The 19,582-nt window shown below is 45.1% G+C and overlaps 1 protein-coding gene across 3 annotated transcripts; it reads left to right on the top strand.

Moving 5' to 3' along the window:
- Nucleotides 1-280: 280 nt before the first annotated feature.
- Nucleotides 281-17,744, top strand: LOC113445002 (dual specificity protein phosphatase 22-A-like). 3 transcript variants are annotated; one of them, XM_026713976.2, is made up of 8 exons: nucleotides 281-386; nucleotides 520-612; nucleotides 2,759-2,792; nucleotides 3,213-3,295; nucleotides 7,757-7,806; nucleotides 10,478-10,552; nucleotides 11,158-11,329; nucleotides 16,596-17,744. In XM_026713976.2, the coding sequence occupies exons 2-8, from the start codon at nucleotides 592-594 to the stop codon at nucleotides 16,812-16,814; spliced, it is 654 nt and encodes a 217-aa protein (XP_026569761.1). In that variant the 5' UTR covers nucleotides 281-386; nucleotides 520-591; the 3' UTR covers nucleotides 16,815-17,744. The 3 variants fall into 3 exon arrangements, with proteins under 3 accessions (XP_026569761.1, XP_087796865.1, XP_087796863.1); XM_087940739.1 differs by having other exon boundaries at nucleotides 330-386; nucleotides 3,145-3,295; XM_087940737.1 differs by lacking the exon at nucleotides 281-386 and having other exon boundaries at nucleotides 387-612; nucleotides 3,145-3,295.
- Nucleotides 17,745-19,582: the final 1,838 nt, after the last annotated feature.

The following is a 19,582-nucleotide window of genomic DNA, read 5'->3' as shown; positions in this document are numbered from 1 at the left end:
CAGGGAGCCACAGCAGAAGGCCCAAAGAGCCGCATGCGGCTCCAGAGCTGCAGGTTGCTGACTAGAAGATCAACAAGGTCCTTTTCAACTCTTTGTTATTCTGATGTTCTGCTTGGCAGCAACTGGGTTGCAGTGAATTATGGGACCGAGAGGGAGGAAAAAGGGAATAGTGCCACATGCAGGCATCCCAAATCAACTGACCACTTGTCCCAGGTCCAACCCACACAGGTTCCCCGCCTCCCTCTGTCCTGGCTGACCTTAGAAGGCTTCGTTGGGCTGACAGCCACTGACAACAGCTGTCCTGAGCCCAAAAAAGCACCCAGGAGCCCGAGTGAGTGGGAGACATTGCCAGCTTCTCGGTTCCCTGCACTCTTCCTCATTCCCAGGTTTGCTTCTCCTTGGACAAACACACCCTTTGGACCCACAACACACTCCTTCCTTGAAAGAGGGTACAGCCGGGTGAGTCTCGGTTGCAGGAACCTTTTCTCTGGTTTGGTGTCCTCTGTTTTTGCTTCGCAGGGTCTCGGAGACCACAGGGATAAATGGAGTGAACGTTGCCCTTGCTGGCCCGCCAAAGAATGAAGAGTCGTCATGGGGATCGGCATGAGCAAGGTAGAATCCTAGAGTTTCATGGGAAGGGCCCCCAAGAAGGGTTGGGTGGGTGCAAAATGGCTTGGTTGCAGAAAGGGGGAGGGGTCCTTTAAAACAATAGGCAGGAGCTGGAAGGGAAGAGGGGAGGAACAGGAAGGAACACGACTGTCTTGCATTGTAATCCGTCTTTTCTCAATCCATCTTGGTCCGTGCATCAGGGCACCAGCGTTGTCTCTTAAAGTCAGTAGGCTGAGGACATCTGGGAACTGAAGTCCACCCATCTTAAGGTTCTCCAGCTTGGGAATTACTGTCTTACATATGGGTGCCACCATGCAATATCTGAACAAATAAACATGTAGGAACCAGCTGAAGTTTGGCATCTGGTGTTGAAGGTCCTTGAAGAGATAGAAGAAGAAATTGTTTCGGGTTGGGTGTTTTTTTTTAAACAACGTTTTTATTTTTTACAATAAACATACGAACAAAACATAAAAACATAAAACCCTCTTTCAATTATATACATACAGTTGGTTATAATCTTTTGTGCTATCCTTTTTTTTAAACCATTACTCACATGTTATATAAATCCTCACCTTATCGGTCTAGCTTGTGCTTATATAATATCAATTATTAAACATTCATTTAACTGTACTTCCATCATTTTATACGAGATATTCTAATTTTCATTATGATTTAATCTTATACATTCATCCAATGGTTGGAGGGTTTTTTTTGTCCCCGCCCCAAAACGTACAGCAGAGCTTAGAAGAAAAAGAAGGAAGCAATCAACTTGTGTTTTTTTTTACACAACTATCTGCCTAGCAGAAGGCTTGTTTACAACTTGTGTCCCTAAACAACGGGAAGAGCCATCATTTCACTGAAGTATAATTAACCTTCCTGACTCAGATACGGGGCAGTCTCAAATTTCTCTCCACTCTTGGGTTGAAATGAAGCAGAGATCGTTCTCAATCAGCAGGCTGGTTTTTCTTCAAGATCCCTTTGACTGTTCGTAATTCCAGGGATGTATTAAGCCAAGTCGTGATTTCATTTTATTTATTTGACTTGATTTGTCAATCGCTTACAAGGTGATAGATATAAGTATAAACATGAGTAAGAATACAGGAAATAGATACAGATAACTGGGGACAATAGGACAGGGACGGTAGGCACGATGGTGCACTTATGCACGCCCCTTTACAGACCTCTTAGGAATGGGGTGAGGTCAATAGTGGACAGCTTAAGGTTAAAGTTTTGGGGGTTTGAGGATGTAACATCAAAGTCAGGTAGGGCGTTCCAGGCATTGACTCCTCTGTTGCTGAAGTCGTACTTTCTGCAATCAAGTTTGGAGTGGTTTACATTGAGTTCGTATCAGTTGCGTGCTCTTGTATTGTTGCAGTTGAAGCAACAACACCATCAATCAGAATAGAGCTGGAAGGGTCCTTGGAGGTCTTCTAGTCCAAGCCCCTGTACTCAAGCAGGAGACCTTATACAATTTCAGACAGGTTATCCAGTCTCTTCTTAAAAACCTGCAGATATTAAACCACAATTATGCAGATCATGGATTCGTGCAGTGAGTGACTGATTGAGATTTTCTGATGACCATCTGCTAGGGAGGTGGTGGAAAGGACACTGCCCAACATGTGGCTATGTCTATAGCCTTCCAATTCTGTTGGATTTTATATATTAAAGTACTGTATATGGTACTGTGGTGCTGTATATGGCGTATTACTTGATCGTTTTTTAAATATATATATAAATGTTTAACTTTCCCCACACTCTGCAATTGTTGATTGATAAGATATTTATAATTTCTCTCATGTGTCAGCATAACCAACCTATCTTCCTGTCTCTTCTCTCCACCTTACCTCAGTTTAAACCCTCCATCATTTACACATCCGATGAAGGCAGATGCACCTCACAAAAGCTTCCCTCCTGTTCGGTGGGAAAGGTGCCACCAGATTGTGTCGGCATTCTCTACATCTGTTTCAGTTTCTCTGAGGCTTTTTCAAAATGGGGTGCCCTGAATGTAAGACCTTTCGTGGGGAGGCCTAACTAGTGTAGGATGGAGTAAAACAGCTGCTTTCCACGAAGTATTACTCAAGAAAGATTTCTTTTTTTAGCTCTGGCATGGGAGACAATGCATTCATGTTCTTTATTGGTGTCTCCTTAGGTGGTGGAGGGCCTTTACCTTGGGAGCATTAGTGGTAAGTTGTTGTTTTTTCTTCAGTACTTTATTCTTGGAGATGTTGATGATGATTAGTGTTCTGGAATTCTGCTCCTTCCCTCCCTTGATCTAGCCTGGTAAAATAGGCCTGAAATGGACCAGGGTAATGATCCATAGTCACCACCGAGATAACAACAGTTTCAGGAATGTCCATAGGATACGATGAGCAAAATCCAGATGGCAACTGCAGAACTAAAATTGGAGCCCTATCTCTTTTTATGGGGGGCAATAACCCTGAATAGTTGCAAGGCATCTCCTGAAGTTCTCCAGAACTTCCTTGGAGGCACACTAGCCCGCCCCCGTCATATAAGTGTTGTTGTTTCTTCTATGAGAACAAAGTCCACATCAAAGGCAATCCATGTGTTCCTTCTGGATCTCGGAAACACTCCATTCTTTGCAGATGCTGAAGACAAAGAGAACCTGATGAAACATGGGATCACCCACATTCTTTCGGTGCACAACAATGCCAAGCCTCTGCTGGAAGTGAGTATAGCAAATCCCCTGTGAGACATTTTGGGTAGGGGGAGACGATGGTCCTGCAGTTGTCAGACTCATAGGTCCATGATGGTGGAAAGACCCTTTCCTTAAGGTTGCCATCCATCTGTCTACTTAGAATAGAATAGAATTCTTTATTGGCCAAGTGTGATTGGACACACAAGGAATTCGTCTTGGTGTAAATACTCTCGGTGTACATAAAAAGAAAAGATACATTGGAAAATGGACGTCATGACTTACTGCAACCGTTGGAGGGCAGCAGACCCCCACAAGTCTGAATGAGTCAGAATCGGTTCTCCCCAAAGGAATGTAACTCAATGCAATTTTCTTTGGGTTGCCATTCCTTTATTCCCAGGGCTGAGAGAGAGAGGCTGGCCCAAAGAGACCCAGTGTGCTTTTAAGCCTAAAACAGGACTGATTTGATTACGTACCATTCGGTCGTTTTTGATCCCTAGAGACCATAGATCTTCCCCATGACAATCTATCCCTAATTTGGTCTTTCAGGGATGGGACTACAGTTCAGATTTCCTAGCTCCTGCTCTGTCCCCTTGTCTGGTTGACCAAGCCTGGCTCACCCTTGACTGGTTTGTAGGGTCTAAACTTACCGAGCCCTTTAGGTGAACTCGACCACATCTCCCTTCTGCTGGAGTCAACATGACCATCACCGGTTTGGGGAAGGCTAGGATCAGAGACTGGTTGCCAATCAGAAAAAACGGGCTCACAAATTCCTCTTCGTTGAACTAGCAGTTGTCTGGTTTGCTGCGTTGCCCTATAAACCACGGTGGGCTTCATCTTATCATCTGGTCCGAAATGCTCACCTTGAAAGAAGGGAAGGTGCGGGTGTGTCTGGGTTAGGTGAAGACGGGTGAAGAACGGCAATGCAAGGAGGATGCTTCACAGATTTAAGCAGGCCGTTGCCCATCCACCAGCCTTACAGCAGGATGGAGGAGGAAGGCAGAAGAGTGGGAGGAAAAAAGAAAAGAAGAGGAACCGGAAACACATGAATGTATTGAGTAACATGGCAATCCCAGAGCACAGAGAAAGAAATGCCGAGACAAGCTGTGGTTCCCAGGCATTGGGTTTGGCCTAGTGTGGGCAAAGGAGGGCCTCTCCTCCTCCTCCTCCTCCTCCTCCTCCTCCTCCTCCTCCTCCTCCTCCTCCTCCTCCTCCTCCTCCTCCTCCTCCTCCTCCTCTTCTTCTTCTTCTTCTTCTTCTTCTTCTTCTTCTTCTTCTTCTTCTTCTTCTTCTTCTTCTTCTTCTTCTTCTTCTTCTTCTTCTTCTTCTTCTTCTTCTTCTTCTTCTTCTTCTTCTTTCTCCTCCTCCTCCTCCTCCTCCTCCTCCTCTTCCTGAAGGTGGGTGGCCTGTGAGAGAGAGGATGTTCTAAACCACCGGGATGATTTTGTTGTTGTGCCTAAGTTGCAACATACCCCAAAACTCCTTAGATTTGCATTTCCATGTTTTAAGTTCCATGTGCGTCTCTCTTGCTTTCCTTCTGAAGGGAAGGAACTACTTTACCACCAACATTTTTAGCCCTGCATTGTGTACCCCGACTTAGCCGTTGCTATTCAGCCTCTCATCTCTTTGCCCCAAACCTCTGAGCTGGAGATGAAATGCTGGATGTGAACCCGGAAACCTCTCTGGGAAAGGCCAGACCGTGTCCTGAAGCTGCGTCCTCTCCTGAGGCAGCTATTCACCCCTGCTGTGGGTCTTCTTTTACAATCCCTGGACATTCCTTCTGGACTGGGAAGCCAATGAGGATTAAACCTGGCTAGGTTGTGATGGAAATGTCAGAGATGTAGGGCAGCTTGGAAGAAAACAATGCCAAACCGTTTATATTCTGTTGTGAAGAAGCCATCGTGGATGTGTTTATGGAATCTGCAGGAGCCGGGCTCCATTTGGAAGAGATGTTATCTCTCTGTACTTCCTCTCTTGTTCCATTTTTTCATTGTTTGGTTCCTGTCCTGACCTGAGTGAAGAAAATACAAAAAATTATCTAAGGACATTTTAGTGCTCCTTATCTCTCTCAAGTCCCGTATTTGCCTGGAGTGATAGTTATGAAATGGCTCAAAGTTGGTGACCAAAGCATGCGCGATCCATTCCCCGCTTTCCAGTTGGGTGTCTTCACCACAACCAAGTAGGCCCTTGTTTGCATATTGCGTGATCCAGAGTTGGCCAGATTTATGTAGTGCCCTGAGCAGTTAGGCCAGCCAAGTTATTAAGCAACCGATACACAACCACGTTTTTGGCTTACAGCACTGTGAGAGTTAAGTTAACCCATGTCCAGGTCTTCCTTCCCACTGTGGAAGCAGGCCGGATACTCTCCCTTTACCCAACCTACTCTTCAGGGCTGTTATGCTAGGACAAAAATAGGACACAGAGCCTCCAGTTCTTAGAGGAAATCCAAGAGAGAATACTGGATGACTAATAAATAAATGGACCCAGATGTAGGATCTCAGTTTTTCCCAACCCAGCTGCGTTGGCCTGTAGCTTGTCTCAGATGGTATAGGTTCTGCTCGAGCAGTGGGCTGGATTAGAAGTTCTCCAAGACCCCTTCCAGCTCCATTCTCTTCTTCTCTTCTAAGAAAGCTCCTCTCTTCTTCAGCAAAAGGTGTGTAGCTGTGGTTATACAACACGCTAACCCAGGTCAGGCAAAAACCCTAGTAGCCACCTGGGTACAAAAGAATCAAGCACACTCAGAGTTCACCCTGGCCGGGTCCTTTTCCTGGTTGATAACATGCTGTGGGAACCTAGCTTGTGGTTTGGTGAGCTGGAGGTTCAATATGCAAACTCAGAAAATGAGCTAATTCGGTCCGAGAGTCGTTAACACCCCCGCCCTGTGGGCAAATTTCAGAAGTTGTTAACTACAGGTAGCTCTCTATTCCCAAGAACAACGGAGCCCCAAATGTCCACTGCTAAGCAAGACGGTTATGAAACGAATTGTGCTCCCATTTTTACAAACTTTTTTAGCCACAGTTAGTAAGCGAATCACTGAAGTCGTTTAGCGAATAGCGCCATTCTTAAGCAACTCTAGTTTCCTCCGTTGACTTTGCTTGTTAGAGCCAACTGGGAAGGTTGTAAATGGGGGTCATGTGACCCCCCTGGACACAGCAACTGTCACAAATACCTGCCCCCTACCAGCCCAAATTTTGATCATGTGAGAAGGGTACGCTTCAATTATTGTTAAGGGTGAAAAACAGTCCAAAGCTCATTTTTTGAGGGTCATTGCGACCCTAAACGATGATTGTATCATCCAGAGGGCACAGTGAAATATTTTTTGTACAAGTAAAACCCAACAAAGAGAAGATATTGGGGGTACCTTTTCTCCCCTTTTCTCCCCTTCCCCACACCCTTGATTCCCACAGATCCTTGTTGTGGTTTGCCAGCAGCCAGTGCAGATGGCAGCAGAATCGGACAGTGAGGAAGAACAGGGACCACTCTGGGAATCTGAGGGGAACTTGGATGAGGGTCCTGCATCCGATACGGAAATGGAGCCAAGGCCATCTGGGAGTTGTATGTTGACTCCAGAGCCTCCAGAATCTGGCAGCGGCAAGGCAGAGGAACAAGGGGAGCTTGTTCCCAGTGCGCGTGTGCACAGAGCTGCCAGAAGGCGAGAGCAGCTAAGACAAAAGGGGTGACTCGGGAGTAAAGCTTGGAGGTGATTTCCCCTTCCATAAGGTATAAAGGAGGTGCAAAGATAGGGAAACCTTTGCAGGAAGCAAAGTCATTCGCTCTGTTTGGATTAATCCTTGAAGCTCTGTGTGGACTTTGTACTCCGTTTGGCTTTTTACAATTCACTTGGTACTTTAGTTGCTGGCAGCAATTCAAAGGAGAGAAAGGTGGGTGCTTATCTTGAGGAACTATTTGGGACTCATTACAGGCTGGGAATGAACACAATTCCCAGCACTGAAATAAAACAAGAGTTGTTTGGACTAAGTTTGTGTCTCAGGAAGCATCCTTTTGTCCTGAGACTCTGCCTCCAAAATGAAAATTATATTTAGGAGCACCAAATCGGCAAGGACTTTAGTAACGATGGTCATTTGGACGGACCTTTTTTTCTTTCAGTTCAAGAACAGGAAGGGACCAAAAGAAAACAGGACGGAAATAGAGTCAGAACTAGGGAACATAACCCTCCTGGTCTCTTTTTGAAGCTTTCTCTTTCTCTCCTCATTCAGCAAGGCAGCTAGAATTTCTGAATGGATTGCTGACAATACTTAACAACAACAACAAAAAAAAAATACACTGAGATCGCATCAAATGTGGGTGGCTCCCCCAGAATGTATCAATGCTTTTGAGTCAAAACTGTCCTAGAATTGCAGCAAGAGGTTTGGTTGAGTACCACAACAATCATGGCACTTCCTCATTTAAATCGATAAAGCCTCTTCCTGTCGATGTTTATCTGAATCACGGATAGGGCTCCCTAAACTTTCTCTTTTTTAAAAAAAATTTCAGGGCATGACCTACCTCTGCATTTCAGCTTCGGACTCCTCCAGTCAAAACTTGTAAGTTCTTTCAAAATTGTTCCATGTGCTGTGAGGGAAATGGAGGGTAAAACTATCGTCTCAGAAATAATGGCTTTCTGAGCGGAGAAAGCAAGACAGAACAGTGAGACGGTCTTGATAGCCTTATTTTCACAACACAGAACACCCAGTCTTAACAGATTAACAGAGTTGGAAGGGACCTTCGAGGTCATCTAGTCCAACCCCCCACCCAAGCAGGAGACCCTATACCATTTCTGACAAATGACGGTCCAGTCTCTTCTTGAAAGTCTCAAGTGATGAAGCTCCCATGATGTCTGAAGGCAACTTCTGTTCCATGGATTGATTGTTCTCACTGTCAGAAGATTTCTCCTTATTTCCAGGTTGAATCTCTCCATCCGTTATTCCTTGTCTGGCCTTCAGGTGCTTTAGAAAATAGCTTCCACTCTGTGGCAGCCCCTCAAATATTGGAAGACTGCTCTCATGTCTCCCCTGGTCCTTCCCTTCACTAGACTAGCCAGGCCCAGTTCCTGTAACCATTCTTCAATCCCCAATCATCCTGGTTGCTCTTCTCTGCACTTTATCTAGAGCCTCAACATCTTTGTTATAGTGTGTTGACCAAAACTGGATGCTGTACTCTAGGTGTGGCCTTACCAAGTCTTTATAGAGTGGTATTAGTTCTCTTCTCATCCTTCCATTCCTTTGATTTTTTTTTAAAATGCACTTCTGAAAGTCATGTATGTCTGCGTTTATTTCTCTTCTGTCATTTCTCATCATAGGCTAAATAACAATAATTTCTTTGATGATGAATCAAAGCTGTTACCTGTTGCCCAAAGCAATACATTTCCAAGTGTTTCATTTTACTTGTGAACATCCTTCAAGAAAAGTGCAGGCTACTTGAACAAACAAGGGAAATTAAGTTGGATTTTGAGAAAAGCCAAATGCACAATTCTAGAACAGGTGCTACCTGGCTTAAACTTAGCAGCTACAAGAGGGATTTTGAAGTCATAGTGGACAATATGAGGATAAATATGAGCCAACAGTGTGCTATGGCTGCCAAAAAAGCCAAGGCAATCTTAGGTTGCATTAACAGAGGGATAGAAGCAAGATCATGTGAAGTGTTAGTACCACTTTATAAGGCTTTGGTAAGATCACACCTGGAATCCTGCATCCAGTTTTGGTCACCATGATACGAAAAAGTTGTTGATGCTCTAGAAAGAGTGCAGAGAAGAGCAAAAAAGATAATTAGGAGACTGGAGGCTAAAACACATGAAGAACGGTTGCAGGAATTGGGTATATCTAGTTTAATGAAAAGAAGGATTAAGGGCGACATGATAGCAGTGTTCCAATATCTGAGGGGCTGCCCAAAAGAAGAGGGAGTCAAGCTATTCTCCAAACACCCGAGGACAGGACAAGAAACAATGGGTGGAAACTAATCAAGGAGAGAAGCAACTTAGAACTAAGGAGGAATTTCCTGACAGAACAATCATTGAGTGGAACAACTTGCCTCCAGAAGTTGTCGGTGCTGAAAAACAGTGGAAGTTTTAAAGAAGAGATTGGACAATCGGTTGTCTGAAGTGGTGTAGGGTTTCCTGCTTAAGCAGGTGGTTGGACTAGAAGACCTCCAAGGTCCCTTCCAATTCTGTTATACTTCTAGAAAAAAAAAAGTATGGTGTGATTGACCGGATGAGATCCTGGGATAAAAAGATGTGGTGGCATCGATAGGAAAACGGGTGAAATATTCAGGCGATGGACAAGCTACGCTGATCCCTGCCTTCTGAACCGATGGGTAGGCAGAACGTTTGAAAAATGCACAAGGTTGTGGCTTCAACCCATACAGGTTTGCAGACAGAAAAATGAACTAACTTAATTACACGAAATCAGCAGATCACCCAAACAGTTCTTGAACCTCTTGAGTTCTCCACACTTACATACATCTTGTGTTCCTTTTATAAATGTGTGGCTACTAGTTAATAACCACGTGTTAAATTTATGTGCTGCCCTAGCGGAGCATTGGTTTTTTTTGCTTTCAAAAGTTATTGCCGACATCTTTTGGTTTCATTTTTTCCATGTTGAATTCCCTTCCTCACCCCATTTTTGAATGTCGAATTCGACATCTTTTGAACGTTTGAAGCCAAAGGTGGAAGTGTTTTGGCAAGCATCTTCTCCTGTGAGCTAAATATTCCCTCTGAAAAGATTTTTGGTGAGAATATCCTTCTTCAGCAGAATTGGGTGGTTATTCACTCCTCCCCTCTTCCCTCCATCTTTTTTTTTTGTGCAATCGCAACATGCCTGCCGGCAGTGGGCCGAAGGAAGGAAATTCTGTTCTGGAGTGTCTATTTTCTGCACTCTGTTTTGGAGTCCAGATTTCGCAATCTCCAATGAACTTTGACAGAGGTTTTCCAAGAAGCTAGCTGAGAATGAGGTGGCACGGATTGACCCTTCTACCGCAAATTAATGGCAGCATTTGGGACCCCTCTTCTCCTCCAAAAATAAGGGGTGTGTGTGTGTGAGAGGAGGAGGATGGCTCCTGGAAGGATCTTAATCCCAGAACATCACCCCAAATCCTGTGTTGTCGTGAGGAACAGCAAGAGCGTATTGAATTTTCTTTCTTGAATTCTGACTTGCTCGTCAAGAGAACTGTTTAGTTAAGAGTCACAAAGGAAGTGATGTTTTTTTCCTCTTTCCAATCCAGAATACAACATTTTAAAGAGTGCATCAGGTTTATTCATGAATGTAGACTGCATGGTGGAGGCTGTCTCATTCACTGGTATGTAGTCCTGCCTTTTGTTGTTGTTGTTTTCCCAGAAAAACCTGGGAAACTCTAGGAATTTAAATATCTGCAAATAGACATACCTTTAAATCTTGTGGCTTTACTAAGAAGCATTGTAGTGGTGGCGATGGTGAAATGTGGCAGGGGAATTTTAGGAGGTGACCAAGTCCACAACTGCTAGCTGGGGAATTCTGGGAGTTGAAGTCCACAAATCTTAAAGTTGCCAAGTTTGAAAACCCTGATCTAGTTGTGCTGTTTGTGAAATATTGCATTCCCTGATCGGCCCCCCCAAAGTCCACCAGTGCACATCCATAGTTAAAGATGGACTTGAACCCAAATCTTCTCAAGCCTCACCAGACACCTTAACCATTTCACCTCACTGGCTCCCATCTCGTCTCTTGCTTAGTTAGCTGAATCCAGTTAATTTTGGCTCGTTAAACAAGCCATGATTATAGAACAATCTAATGTGATGATGGACAATGACAAGTTGGCCATTTTTGTTTGTCTTGAGTGAAAAACTCTTGCAAATCCTGAGTCTGTTGTGAATATTTTCCATGTCTGAGGAAACTGAAGACCGTTGTTTCTTCCTTCTGTCAACACAGCTTAGCTGGAGTTTCTCGCAGCACCACGATTTTGGTGGCCTACCTGATGACGGTAACCCACCTTGGCTGGAGAGAATGTTTGGCTGCTGCCAAAGTTGTCCGATCCTACGTGAGCCCCAACTTTGGCTTCCAGAAACAGCTTCAGGAGTACGAAGCTACGTTACTGCAGGAGGTATGTCACCCCAAGGGCACCTTGTTTGACCCTGGAGTCATTACGGGCAAATCTTTGTGCGCTTGTGTCCTTCTCTGTAGCCATTAATTTGCTTTTATTAATGCCTTGTTTTGTTATTATTACTTATTTATTTATCACATTTATATAGCTGCCTGTCTCACCAAAGGGGACTAAGCTAATGCTTAGGAAGTTCCCAGCGCTGGTTCCTCCGTTGTTCCTATCAAAACACGGAACTCAGCAGGAACCCTGTAGGCTAACATGGAATTTTTGATTTTGGATTGCAAAGCGCAGTCAATGCCACATCCATTTCAACGTACATCGTGTGTGCAACGCAGGTAAAAAAATCATTCCATGGCATAGTTTTAGTTGTCATCTTGACTTTCTTTCTTTTATTTTTTTTGACCCTCCTACCCAGGGTCCCCATAACTCAAAATCTTGAATATCTAACCACACCAGGAGTGAAACTCTGCTTTCTCCCAGGCCAAGTGAATTTACTCTGGCCTCACTTCCTTTTTCCCCCCAACCGCTGAAATCAGGACCTTCTGAGAAAAATACTCCGCTTGAAGTGGGATGAGACCAAGTGAGAACAGGAGCTGAGAGTCACAGTGCAGAGAAGGAGAAAAAAGACTTCAGAGAAAACAAACAACTGTTGCAGAAATACCGAGCTTGGGATTCCCCCCCCAACAGCTAAAATGTCCTTCTCCCAAGAAATGCAGTATATGTGGAAGCTGGGCTGTGGCACCAGAGGGCAGAATATTGAGGCTGGGATCACCACTCATCCAGCCTACCAACATGTAATTTTCTGTCTTTGAAAAGAAGCATTGGGTGTGGGAACAGATGCCCGTTTTCAGGCTGTAACTGAGAGCATCAGACACTCAACGAAAAGAAGGCACATCCTTCCTTTTGGTCCCTCATCTTTTCCATCTGGCAGGTGTAGCCTCAAAACCAAATATTTGCTGAATTTTTGAATATTTGAGCCAGGGTTTCTCAGTGCTACAGTGCATCCTTGCTAAGTACTAAATCAAAGGTGTCCAACCTTGGCCACTTTAAGACCTGTGGACTGGCTGGGGAATTTGGGGAGTTGAAGTCTTTTGGGTCTTAAAGTGGCCAAGGTTGAAGAGCCCTGTACCAAATGGTTGGCTTTTTAAAAAAACCGAATTCAGATAATGCTATTCCATGGATGAATAATCTTCTCATTAAAATCTGTTAGTCCAATAGAACTCCACCAGGCTCCTGATTTTTGATAATGAGGAGAAGGGTGAGTGGACAGTGATTTAATATCTTCACAGAAAAGGAGAAGGCTGGAGCTCCTGATATATTGTGGTACCAAAGTAGAACTGCTCCTTTTAGAGGCAGTCTACCTCTGAATAACTGTTGACTTCTTCCCATGCCTTGTGGAAGGGGCTTCCTGGAAGACACTGATCAGTAAGATCATGAGCTCCAGGTTGACCTTTAGAGTCACAACCACAAGGCTTACTTGGGGCTGTTCCACTCCTCCTGACTCTGAAACTGAGTGAGATACCACTTTCTCTTTCACACTGAGTCTCTGAAATGAATTTACACTTCAGCTTCACCCTTTTCCAGGTAGCTAATTCGTGCAGGATGGGCTGCGGATCCAAGTCTTGATAATCAAGTGGTCAAAAAGCCCAGCCAGATGTAAAACCAAATGCACTTTGATGATTGACATCTTGAATTTTTGACCACATCCTGCAGTAGTGGGCGACATATCACTCCCCTAACCTGAGGTTTCATTTCTGGAGGTTCTACGATTTCTGATGCTTAATCCGTCCCGCCCCCCCTGAAACCCAACGCGTTAGAGCCTCCCCTAAATGTCTACTTAGAGAGAGTAGGGGAGAGAGTGGCATAAGTGGAGGTGGGGTTAAAAGAGGAAGCAGCCTAGAATCCCTACATAATCACAAGCGAACTAAATTCAGTTCCCTGACCCTCATCTAACTCCCTAGGAAGTCCTTACTTCTGCTACTTGAGAGGGTTCCTGTGTAGAGGCTGTTTTGCAATAAATCAGTTTAATTGGACTTTGATGGGGGGGGGGGCTGATCTTTTGCACCTGGCAGGAAGTTAGTGAAAATATTTCTCATTCTTCTATCTAGCATACTATTTTTTCCTTCATTATGGGTACTTAAAAAAAAAAAAGACACCTTTCGGCATTCCCAGAATAGCTAAATCATCCATTCATTCATTATGCATAAGGTGAAAAAAAGTTTTCTTTTGGAAATCCCCAAATGAGCATTGTTGGAAATCATAAGATTTCTTAAAATAGACAGACAGACAGACAGGCAGGCAGGCAGAGATTGACAGACAGATAAGGATCGATGGATGGATGGATGGAAAGATAAGATAGATAATGGTGGAGGAATGGGGCTAGATAAATAGATGATAGATAGGTAGACAGGTAGATGCTGGAGGGATGTGGAATAGAGGGATAGATAGATAGATAGATAGATAGATAGATAGATAGATAGATAGATAGATAGATAGATAGATAGATAGATAAGGAAGGATGGGGAGAGAGAGAGAGATTGAGAGTTTTTTGAGGGGGTGTTTATATGTTTTTGTGTGTGTGCTTTTTTCTGCTAACATTGGTTTGCAAAGAAAGCCAAATTTCGTGTTACGTTGTCTGATCGGCAACAGTTCGGAGCAGCTCCTCAAAAACGTCTAGCAAATTATGCGCTTGCAGATCTGAAGCCGAACAAGATTGTGTAAGCAGAATGTGAACAGTGGGAAAGGGAAATGAAAACAAAAACAAATCACTTTCCTTTTTTTCTTTTCTTTTCTTTTTGGAAGTCCAATTTTTATGCTGGCCCCGGGTAAAAGTGGAGTTGAAAGGCTTTGAGAATCTTTAATTAACGAAGCACCCAGAGGAGGCTTGATTGGAACGGCATGGTAGCATTAGAAAAACCAAGTGAGCTTCGGGACTTGTTCATAGTGCCCAGAATGGTAGTGAAGTGCCACGTGTTTTCCTGTTTCAAAACAATTTGTGGCTGGTTTCAGGCGGGGGCGGGGTGGGGGCTCAGTGACCCGAAGAGGAGGTATGTCAGGAGAGACAGAAATGTTAAAAAAATTCCCACTGGAAGTCCCCCAAAACTAGCCAGAGCCCACTGGTGGAAATTAATGATCAGGGGACCTTAAAGGCTGCTATGAATGGAATTCACAGCCAGCTCTGATTGGTGCTGGTGAAAGTCCTCTCTCTCGTTGACGTTTTGATGCTTTCCTCACGCTCGCCTCACGTGGTTTTGTGAAAGGGACAGGGGTATTTTGCTGCTCTCTGGGGTCAAATGAAGACTCGCCAAAGGCTCTTCCAGAGGGGTGGAAATTTGGTGACGACGCTGAAACTGCACTGGGCTTCTGAGACTGCATGTTAATTTATTTTTATTTTTACTAGGGAGCAGTTGAGTAAACTTGTTTTTATTCAAGAAGAGCAACTAAGATGATCAGGGGTCTGGAGGCTAAACCGTACATTGAGAGAATGCAGGAATTAGGTTGTGTCTAGTCCAGTGGTTGCTGGTGGTCTGTGAGAAAATTTGGGGGGGGGGGGTCCGCAGAAAAATGACACCCCCAAAGCACCCCCCAAACAACTAATCTAAGGCTGCGCTGCTCACATGGCCTGCAGGAACACAAGGCTTGCATTGCTTGCACTGCAAACAACACGAGGTAGTGAGGGGAGAGGGTGGAGGGTGGGGGGAACTTGCCCCACTCACCCCACGTACCTGGCCTGGCCACCAGGCTGCTTCTTTCGTCTTCTGCTTTTGGTGCACACAAGGAAAGCAGCAAAAATCTTTCTTTCTCTGCTCCAAACTACGCCAGAAATGAGTCTTTGGGACCCTGCAAGGCCTCCTGCTCCAAGAGGCTGCGTGTGCGACAAATCTCACAAAGACTCATTTTTGGTGGAAATTGGTGGAGAGAAAGAAAGACTTCTGCTGCTTTCCTTGCATGAAGCCAAAAGTGTCTCTCCCCCTGAGAACGGAGCTGGAGACAGTATCCTGTGATCCCAAATAAAGAATGATTGATCGGTAGGAAAACAGTGGGGAATTTTCCTGCAGACTTTTTGGGGGGATTTTCCCAGACTCTCTGGTCCGCGGGATTTAAAATGATGAGTTTGGTGGTCCCTGAGGTCCAAAAAGTTGGCGACCCCTGGTCTAGTCTAATGAAGAGCGGGTTTAGGGGGTGACATGATAAGAGAGGAGGGGTGGGGTCACCCTGTTTTCCAAAGCCCCAAGGACAGGAAGTAATAGGTTGGAAGACCATTAAAGAGAGACCCAACTTAAAACTAGGGAGAAATTTCCAGATAGTGAGAACAAACAGTGGGACAGTTTGCCTCTGGAATTATGGGTGCTCCATCACTGGAAGTTATCAAGGAAAGTTTGGAGAGCCATGTGTCTTGAATGATACAGGGTCTCCTAATTGAGCAGGAAGTTGAATTAGAAGACCTCCAAGGTTGCTTCCAGCCCCATTATTCTGTGCTCCAACTTCCAGCTTAACTCTGGCTTAGGAGGACTAGTAGAAGTTTAGTTCTGGAAGGAAGTGATCGTGTTGCAGGTCCATGGAAGTCCATGGACCATGGAGATAGAAGATCCCTGACATAGACAGTCTATATGTCTGAGTGGGCTGTATGGGTCTTAGGCAGGGGTGGGATTCTACCAGTTCGCACTTATTTGCTAGAATCGGGTGTTAACATTCTAAGCAGTTCGGAGAACCGGTTGTTAGAAGAAACTACAGGGCTAATCCTGTAAGGAAGGCAGGAAGGAAACATTCTGGGGTTGCTTACAGAAACTGCCTCTCCGTTAACCCTTATTACATTCTTGGCAGGACTAGACTTCCTGTCTCAGGAACTTTTCTGGAGTTTCCCCCCCCCTCTTTTGCTGGTACTTTGCTTGTGTGGAGTGACCATTCTAAGTTACAATGGCACTGAAAAAAGTGACTTATGAGCATTTTTCACACTTACGACTGTTGCAGCATCCCCACAGTCATGAAAGGCCAGGCAAGGAGATGCATGCCTCGATGTGAGTGAAATTGAGTTGGCCATGCCCAGCCAATCACATGGCCACCAAGCCACGCCCACCAACTAAGCCATGCCCACAGAACCGGTTGTTAAAAAGTTTGAATCCCACCCCTGGTCTTAGGTGACCCCTATCTGTCCTCTAAAGACCACATTTTCTCCTTGAGTTGACTATAGCCTGTTCACTGACCTTTCACTCTACGTCCTCTCTATACCTCAGTTGAGAGCTCCTCTGGTATTTTGTCTTGGCAGTACCGAACCTGGGTCCAGATGGAATATGGCAAGAACCCCCTCCCTGACCAAGAGGAGCTACAGCGGTTGCTCTCCCCCAGAGAAGAGAAAGTAAATGAGCCACAAATAGAACTCGGAGAAACCAAGTGGAACGGTACTGCTCCAGGCCCAGCCAACCACCAGCCACACACCAGATACGGTGACAGCAGCACCAGCGGCCGCCACCAAGGAACTAACTGATAACTGGAGGAGCATTTGGAAAGAAACTGTTTAGCTTCTACTTTTGATCAATATGAAGAGGTTGTTGCAGGTCCTTCCTTTCTGGTACTTCCTTGAATGTGTTCAGACTCCTTGTGGGTTGGGCTGCAACAGTGGACTTCTCCAGAGGTCAACTTAAGTGCCTTTTGCTGTCCACTTGGAGGCTGTCCATGACAAGAAAGAAAAATGGGGTCATTTAACAGTTTCAAGGAGAAGGGTGTGCAATTATCCCAAGTGTCTTGCTGGCTGAGAAGAGGCAAAGTATCTTGGAAATTCTTGAGGAATGTTCTCAAAAGTGACATGGTGAACACTTTATTTGAATTGTTGTTCTTGTTAGTTGCAAAGTCGTGTCTGACCCATTGCGACCCCATGGACAATGTTCTTCCAGGCCTTCCTGTCTTGTTCCATCACCCAGAGTCCATTTAAGTTCATGCCGCCTACTTCAGTGACTCCATCCAGCCTCCTCCTTCTCTGCCATCCACCTTCTTCTTCTATTGCCCTCCATTGTTCCCAGCATTAGGCGCTTCTCCAGCGAGTCCTTCCTTCTCACGAGGTGGCCAAAGTCTTTGAGTTTCATCCTCAGGATCTGGCCTTCTAAAGAGCAGTCAGGATTGATCTCCTCTAGGACTGACCAGTTTGATGGCCTTGCAGTCCAAGGGACTCACAGGAGTCTTCTCCAGCACCAGAGTTCAAAGGCCTCCATTCTTTGGTGCTCAGCCTTCCTTAAGATTTGAATAGGAGTGATGAACATAGTTAACAGGAGCATCTATCTTGGGAAACAGATAACTTTTTAAAATTAGCAATAATCCTTGGAATTGGGAGTGATTATAGTTTGAATTAGTGCCCCAAATTAGATGCACTGTGATGGGAACATTATTAAGATAAGTCACCAATAAACTTAAATAATATAAATCAATATGATGTTTACATGAACAATAATACCCAAGCCTGCAATTCTCTACTAACTATCTAGGGATCTACAATGTTATTGGATTGCCCTAAGTTTCCTTCGTGATACTGCTTAAAAGGATTTTCACACACATGTTCAAAAGAAGCCCGTACGCTAATCTTGTTCTTCAACCTTCACACAACCACCATCAGATCCCACAAATATTTAACTAGGAAAGGGAGCCCCATTTTGCCATTAATACCGGGGATCTGTGGGCAAGATTTTTGAACCGAAGCTCCACCCTTTCAATTTAGTTCGTTAACATCGTTATCCATTTTGGATGAGGTGACTATTCTTGTTGCAATAGTGCTTAGATCAGGGGTCACCCAAATTTTGGACCTCAGGCACCACCAAACTCATAATTTTAAATCCCTTGGACCACTAATATGAATTTTGACTGCAGGTGGCTTGCTGACGTTTTCCCAGGGTCTCTGGAGAAAGCAGTAGAGACCCTGGGAAAATCCCCCAAAAAATCTGCAGGAAAATCCCCACCCCATTTTCCTACCGATTGATTATTCTTTATTTGGGATCGTAGGATATCATCTCCAGCTCCGTTCTCAGAGAGAGAGAGAGAGAGAGAGAGAGAGAGAGAGAGAGAGAGAGAGAGAGAGAGAGAGACTGACTTTCAGCTTCATGCAAGGAAAGCAGCAGAAACAGCAGAAGTCTTTCTTTCTCTCGCCCAAACTCTGCCAGAATGACGCAGCCTCTTGGAGCAGGAGGCCTTGCAGGGTCCCAAAGACTCATTTCTGACTGAGTTTGGGGGAGAGAAAGAAAGACTTCTGCTGCTTTCCTTGCGTGCAGCCAAAAGAAGAAGAGAGAAGTGGAAAGAAGCAGCCTGGTGGCCAAGCCAGGCACATGGGGCAAGTAGGGCAAGTTCCCCCCCTCCGCCCTTTCCCCCCTCCCCTCACTATCTCATGTTGTTCTCAATGCAAGCGATGCAAGCCTTGTGTTCCCACAGGCTATGTGGGCAGCGCAGCCTTGTGTTGCCATGCAGCCTTAATTGCTTTGGTGGGGGTGCTTTAGGGGTGACATTTCTCTGCAGACCACCAAAATTTTCTCACAGACCCCCAGTGGTCCCTGGCCCACTGGTTGACGACCACTGGCTTAGACTTATATACCACTTCACGGTGCTTCACAGCCCTCTCTAAGTGGTTTACAGAGTCAACCGCTTGCCCCCAAAAATCTGGGTCCTCCTTTTACTGACCTCAGAAGGAGGGAAGGCTGAGTCAACCTTGAGCAGTGAGCTAGTCATGTGTGCAAGAACCGTCTTCCCCAAATCCCCAAGCCAAATTCCTTGCCTCCTTTGCTTAGCTCCTGGTCTGCAGCCTCAATGGAGAAGCAGCTGCAGTTTTGGCTGTGGGTCAAAATGGCTAATGGGGGAAGTTGAGAAGCAGCCCAGACAGCTTGTCTGCAAGGGGCACCGGAAGCTCACATGGGAACTCAGCTCGGAAAGAGAAAAGGAGCTGCCACTGGTAGGAACAGGAAATCATCGTAGATATATGATAAGCAGAGATTACTTTTACAACCATGCTACCAACAGATCGAAGCTGCTACGTCAGGATACGTCACTGAAGTGAGAGCATTTGATTCCTAGTTCCCAGCCGGAAAGATCCCCCTCCAGTTGCTGTCTCACAGGGTGCACAATCCGAGTTTCTGGGAGAAAAGGGCCTGGATAGGGAAATCGGAGGTGAGAATCACATAGGGACAATATCTTGGGGGGGTTCCCCTCATCAAGGTTCAAAAATCAAATCTCAAAGGTTACTTTTTATCCAAGAAGGTAGATGAACAAGGTCTCTGGGTG

This window comes from Pseudonaja textilis, chromosome 11 (genome assembly GCF_049901715.1).
Source record: "Pseudonaja textilis isolate UNSWEBS1 chromosome 11, rPseTex1.2, whole genome shotgun sequence".
Taxonomy (NCBI): domain Eukaryota; kingdom Metazoa; phylum Chordata; class Lepidosauria; order Squamata; family Elapidae; genus Pseudonaja; species Pseudonaja textilis.
The sequence above is the reverse complement of the archived record's forward strand: the minus strand, read 5'-3'. Positions and strand labels throughout refer to the sequence as shown.

What these genes read in the sequence shown, in the direction of transcription:
- LOC113445002 (XM_026713976.2), top strand. Translation starts at nt 592, where the DNA reads ATGGGGATCGGCATGAGCAAG. An exon ending in TTACCTTGGGAGCATTAGTG is followed by an intron (nt 2,793 to 3,212) that starts GTAAGTTGTTGT and finishes CATTCTTTGCAG; the next exon opens with ATGCTGAAGACAAAGAGAAC. An exon ending in GGAGGCTGTCTCATTCACTG is followed by an intron (nt 10,553 to 11,157) that starts GTATGTAGTCCT and finishes CTGTCAACACAG; the next exon opens with CTTAGCTGGAGTTTCTCGCA.